The 6,606-nt window shown below is 38.5% G+C and overlaps 1 protein-coding gene across 1 annotated transcript; it reads right to left on the bottom strand.

Annotated features, from left to right (window-relative positions):
• Positions 1 to 1,415: 1,415 nt before the first annotated feature.
• COX7B2 (cytochrome c oxidase subunit 7B2) lies at positions 1,416 to 1,661 on the bottom strand. The gene has a single exon (XM_016207978.1). It carries the CDS (start codon positions 1,659 to 1,661, stop codon positions 1,416 to 1,418), a length of 246 nt encoding a protein of 81 aa, XP_016063464.1.
• Positions 1,662 to 6,606: the final 4,945 nt, after the last annotated feature.

The raw sequence follows: 6,606 nt of genomic DNA, 5'->3' as shown, positions 1-6,606 counted from the left end.
GGATGGGGATCCTCCCTCAGCTGTGCCTTGAGATGATTACAGGCCCGTCTGACACTGTAATTGCAGAAGTGTGGGATCCTGAGCCAGAGATCTCCAGCGAATATGCCCTCCATGATCACTGCAAATCCGCAGTAGTAAACAAATTCATCATTTTCAGACTAACAGGGGCCTTGAATTATTTAAAGGCACCCATTAATTCAACCAATACTTCCTGAAGGCCTAATCTATCAGGTTTTGCTATACAGATAAAATCATAAAAAAGCAGTCGCCAACGTGTGCTTTCATGGACTTTTGCACACAAAAAACAATAAAATATGTCTTATGCCAAATGATGATCATTTCTATGAAGAAAAATAAAGCAAAGAAGCAAGGTAGACAAAGCCCAGTATAAGTAGGGGTTGCAATTTTTGTTAATCCTCACTCTAGGATATGCTTACAGATTTTAGAGAGAGGGAGGGAAAGAGGGAAACATCGATTGGCTGCCTCCTGCACACACCCTGGGGATTGAACCCACAACCTAGGCGTGTGTCATGACCGGGAATCGAACTCACAACCTTTCCATGTAGGGGATGGTGTTCCAACCAACTGAGCCATCCAGCCAGGGCAGGGTTGCAATTTTTAAAACAGTAGCCAAAGCCTTCTCTGAAAAGATGATATGTGAACAAAACTCTGAAAAGTATGATGGAGCATGAGTGGTACTGGATCTGGAGGAAGTTCATTCCAAACAGAGGAAAAAGTGAAAAAGTCTTGATTCAGGAGTGAAATGGATGAGTGTAGAATTTTAAGAGGCCTGTGTACCTTTCTAAGGGTGTTAGCTTTGACTCTGATGTGAAATAAAAGTCACTGGGTTTTTAAAAGACGAGTGCTATCACTAGGCTAAAGTTTTTAAATGACCATTCTGGCTACTGTGCTTAAAGAATATTGTGTGAAAGGGTAGAGGGGGAAGGCTTGGGGGGACATCATGTGTAGAAGGAGACAGGCTAGAAAGTCTTTATAATAATCCTAGTGAGTGTGTGGTGGTTCAGACCAGGGAGAGAGAGATGAAGGATGTGAAATGGTCAGATCATGAATATGTTTTAAGAAGATTCAACAGGATTTGTCAGACAATTAAATTAATTCTTAAGGTACACATGTGTGTACTGCCACTGAAGGATACCTAGTGTGGATCATTAAGCCAGAATCACACATGCTTCATTAATTCTACTTTCAAATATTTGTTATTCATAATTCCCTGTAATCTATACGCACTATTACACCCTTGCTTCCAGGCATTATAATGACTACTTTGAATGACTTTTTAAAGGTTTCAAATGTATTTTAATTTTTCAATTATGCTACATTTAAATGAGCAGCAGAATGCTTAAGTGACAGGTTGGTTTTGAAACAATTCTGTATTACCGCCACTGTGATAATAGTTACTCATCATTCCACTCTATTGGGGTGACTCTGCCAACAGGGGACAGATTCCACCGTATTCCAATCTGTGTGGCTGTAAATATCCACGCAACAACACAGAAAGTGGTTCCACTGGCTAGCACAGTGTTACCATATTTGTCATGAAAATCTGGGGAGTGTTTTCTATGGCTCTGCCTTGCCCCAATTTGCTGAATGCTTCGCATCTTGAGACTTCTTAATATATTTCTAGCGAAGGGAAACATCATGAAGGTGTGATGGGATTTCAGTTGATTGTAGTTGCTGGTCTATTTCCTTATACAGAGACCTGAAAAAACAAACAATGAGCAATGACATCTGATCTGCATTCATTTCCTCCCTCTTTGAATGTTTCTTCCACATCACCTGAGTGTGGCCAGGTATGTGTGTTTTGATATCATGATGTCTGGATTTGAGTCTCAACTCTGCCCCTGATTAGATGTGATCTGGGGCAGTTATTTAACTCTCTTTGCCTTGGTTTCTTCAGTGACGAACTGAGACAATAATGTTCCATCCCAAGGGGTGTTGTGAGGATTACGTGTGATAATCCATAACAAAAACCACCACGAAGGTAACCACACAGTAAGTATTTGCTCTTCTATTCTTTGTAAACAGCCAATGGCTTGCTCCAGAAACAGACTGCAAACTCATCAGCATGGCTGGTTAAATGGCTAAAATTCCCAACTTGCCCCATGTGTCCAATGTTTACCGTGAGTTCTAGTCTCCGTGAGAATTACAAGCAGTCGGTGCCATACCTCCTCCTCCTCTCCCTTCCTATCCCCCTTCACCTCTTCCTTTCTTCTCCACCTGTACCTGTGATTCCTCCCTGCACCTTCTGACAGGTAAATTCTACTTATCCTTTAAGCCCCAGTCTAAAAGTCACGGCTTCTGTGAAGTCCTCTCCAAAACCTCCCTAGGCTGGAGAAGGCCCCTCTTTTCTGGGCTACTACTCTTCTTAAAACACTTCTCTCATAGGATGATGAACTGGCTTTACTATTTTTTAAAAGGCTTTATTTTTTAGAGCAGTTTTGAGTTCATAGCAAAATCAAGTGGGAAGTACAGAGTCCCCATATATACCCTGAGACTCCACACACTTCACCCTCCTGCACCAGAGTCCAGAGTAGCACATTTGCTACAATCAAAGAACCTACAAGGCAGTCCTTTATCAGGTATGCCTGTCACAAATAGTTTCTCCCAGCCTGTGACCGGTCTTGTCATTCTTTTAAGGAATTATCTTTATATTCTCCTTCAGTAGGCTGCAAAGTCTTCAACAGCAAAATACCCAACTTTGCATACACAGTAGCTGACACAAAGCACAGAAATAATTTTTTTGAACCAATGTGAAATATAAATAAATACTGGTATCTTCATAAGAAGCTAAAACTGAGAACAAGTTAAAAATCATGAAATCAAATGTACATGTCATAAGAGCCCTAATAATTTTATTTTTTAAACAGTTATACTGAAAGATATCTAGAAGCAGATACATATGGAGGAGTTCTGTCAATTTTTCTTCTTTGTGCAAGCTGTCAAACAGTGTTCTGTCTCTAGCAATGACAAAAGTTAACTGGAGCCCAAATGCAGGCAACGTGGATACAAAAGGGCCTGAGGTCAGTACCTGTAAACTTAGAACTGAACTGTTCACCGAGATTTGCCAACTCAAATGACTTTATTCCCAATGCAGGGCACAAGACCCTAAGGTTCTCTTTTATCTCCTACCAGCTGGTAAAATGGTAGGTACTCTTCATGATTGTGCCAAAAGGGCAAAAACCAAATGCATTGCTTCTGAGGTTCCAAATTTTTCCTGTTAGTCACGAATCTCTCCGCCAAAAGTCTCCAAGGTTTTCATTTGTATTGAATTCAGAGAGTAGGTTGAAGGTGAAACGGGTCAGGGCATGACAGGTGCAGCTTTAATCCAATACAAAAGCACTTGTACCACACATTGCTCTCGGCCTTTAGGAAGGCGCATAACCAGAGAATAATCTGTAATAGCTGGGATCTCTTGCGGGTCACTGACTCATGCCTGCTGCTGTATGACAAATTCATTTCATTATTCCTGTCCTCACAATGTTAAGTTGAAACTCAGATACTCTGTCTCTAGTACATTTTTGCAGCTTAGTTCGTCCTTTGGTTAGTCCTATACCTGAGCAGCTTTTCTGTTCCATGTAGGCTGAGTTTTCTTGTACCAAAAAGGCACATTACTTACAATTTTCCTTCAAGAATTCGTTCCGTAGTTTGTAGCTGCCATTTCATTGTATGATAACAAAATGTAGGCATTTCATTACTTTTTTTGTTTTTCTTTGTCAGCATCACTAAATCTGTCTCAGTTACTTTTATACCTACCTTATTATATATACTTTTGTTTATAATACACACTTAACAGCTAGGATCCCACTGATTAAATTTTCCATATTGCTGAACTCCACATGACTGACTTCTGCAATAAAGTTTGTGTTAATGCAGAGCCCTAAGCCTATTACCAAAAGAAAGCAACAGGTTCTAATATCCATACAAAAGCATAAAAAAGGGAAATTCAATAATAAAATGCAGGTAAAGAAAACACTTCTTAAAGTAGATGCTTTCTGATGAAAACAAACTACAAAAAAAGTCAGAAGATAGATGTCTCTAGATAATAAGAACAAAGTAAAGGTCCTCTCACGCCTGTGGCAATAAGAGAAAAGAAATATGTTCTGAATAAATATAAACAGTTCAAGAGAGTGGAATAACCTATGAGGATGAAAAGGAAAGACTGTGGCATCTATTTTATATAGTAATTTTGAAACTCATTTCAGGAAAAAGAACTAATACTAGACCTCAATCTAAGTGGGATAAGGAGGTATATAGATCTGAAGCTTCACTGGTAACAATAATCATTTCAAATCATTGATCAGCCATAAAAAAGTAAAGCAGTAATACAGAAAGGAAACTAATATTTACTGAACATATGCCAGAATTTTGCACATCTGCAAAAATGGTGTGAAACGGAAATTATTTATCTGCATTTTATACAGAAGACCAGATGACAGGACAAGATGTGAACTCAAGTCCTTTGATTCTAAATCCAGTGCAGTTTTCAATTATGTTATGTTTTCTTAAAGTATATTCAATTCTGAGTACTGGAAACAAACAAATGAAACAAAAAGAAAACCACCCACAGTGTGGTTACCAGAGAGGCCCCTTTTCTGAAAATGGTTCGGTCCAGTTCACTGCGTATTCAGAGTGACTGCTGTGTATGGGCCTGTGCTGGGCGCCAGTGACAGTGCCTGCTCTGGAGAAGCCTGCACCAGGATGAGGCACTGAACAGATCCGCGGTCCAAGGGCGGAGATAGGCTAGGTAGGAGCACAGCGCCGACCTGGGGCTCCAGGAGTGGTTTCAGAGGAAATGAGACCTAAGCTAGATACATTTTATCACAATAAAAAAGCACTTAATGCTAAAAATAAATCAATTAAAAAATAAAATGCTGTGGTGTACCAAAAAATATGTTTTTTGCAGGTCTGACAAAAAAGTATAGTTTTGATTGATTTACAAAAAAAAAATAATAATAATAATAGTAGTAGTAATTACCTACCCTTTTTGCTCCAACATGACTTTTTAAAAGTTCAAGTGCTGGGTGGTGGGCACACAATGCAATATACAGATCAGGTATTACAGAAATGTACACTTGAAACCTATATAGTCTTTTTCGCCACTGTCACTCCAATAAATTTTATTTAAAAAAATAGAAGATACAAAATTGGGGGAAAATATGTAGATGTAGCAAAAGCAAAAGCTCAGAGGGCTAAAATGGAATGGGGCAGGGCCACCTCATGAGGTCACCAGCACTGCGGAATAAGTGCTAAGGAGCAATGCCCAGGGACCGACCGGCCTGGAGGAAGAGGAAAGTGCAGTACATTAGGACTTTCCAAGCCTCACATGGCATTTGGACTCAATTCGACAGTCAGTGTTTCTCATGGCTGAGAAAACAGCACTCAAACTTAGCCTTTTCTGTGAGTTAACCATGAGAATTTTACTTTCACAAAAATATAAAGAAATATAATTAAATAATGTGAGACCTGGATGATGTAGCTTATTAATTTCTGGTGCCTGTGTTTACCTATGTTCTCTATTTGGTTGCACTTCGTGTACAACATTTACTTGTCCTGGGAATGTGGAGCTTTTATATTTAAATAACAAATTCATGCCAGAGACCAAATGAAGAATTAGACAAATCCAGTCATGCCAGAGTTCACTACATATCACAGGCATTTGAAAATAAAAGAACTTAATGGCCAGTGCAAACAGTGTTATAGTTTCAAGACAATATTAACTGTCATAATGAATTAATATTGCATATTTGAATTTCCTTTGTTGTACAGTTTGGTTCATTTTCCATATGAAAATGTTTTGGTTTTATAATTGTATTAAACATAAATAGGATGCATTTTTTATGTTCACACATATATAAGTGATTTTATAATACAGTAACTTAAGATGGCAAAAGTGATATGAAATAATTTGTTTCTCTCTTAAAAAGATTCCATATGTAATCATTTGAGAAACACTCTTACAGATATGGGAAAAATTACCAATTGGTTCATCTGAAAAAGTCTGTAGTGGGGAAAAATGTGGAAGAAAGGCACTTAACAAAGATAGTTGTTAGGTGGAGACTGTGTGGAAAGACGAAGGTAAGTGAGTAGGCCAGCTAAGTGTTTGCTTCAAAGGTTCAGGGAAAAGGTGATGAGGATCTGAATTAAGTACTGATAACAGAGATGGAAAGGAGATATAATTAGAAATATTAGAAAATAAAATCAGATTGATTTGGAAAATAAGCCACTCTAAGTAAACTGAACATTCCATTCACTTAACCCCTGGGCTAAGATTCTGGCCAAAAACTCTTGTCTCAGTTTCTGTTAAAAATCAGCAGACATTGACAATGTAGCTTGTAGCTGACTTCAGGGAATTAGTTTGGGTGATGTAGGTACAAACTGCAGCAAGGTCAAAGCAAACATAATTGAGCTGCTCCAGGATTAGACAGGTCTAGATACCCGAGAAGAGGGGAAGGAATACTAAAAGGATTTACTGTATGGTTCTAAAAGGGAAAAAATCAACTTCATCCAGTCTAAGTATAGCCTAACACAGACCAATAAATGACCTGCTTTAGCTTTGATATAACGTTGTTTATATAATTTCAGGAA

The sequence above is a fragment of the Miniopterus natalensis genome, chromosome 1 (assembly GCF_054644295.1).
Source record: "Miniopterus natalensis isolate mMinNat1 chromosome 1, mMinNat1.hap1, whole genome shotgun sequence".
Classification (NCBI taxonomy): Eukaryota; Metazoa; Chordata; class Mammalia; order Chiroptera; family Miniopteridae; genus Miniopterus; species Miniopterus natalensis.
Note: the sequence above shows the minus strand (reverse complement) of the source record. Positions and strands in the feature narration are given on the sequence as shown.

Bases quoted from the DNA above. Each gene is read 5' to 3' on its own strand.
- COX7B2 (XM_016207978.1), bottom strand. From the start codon at position 1,661: ATGATGTTTCCCTTCGCTAGAAATATATTAAGAAGTCTCAAGATGCGA.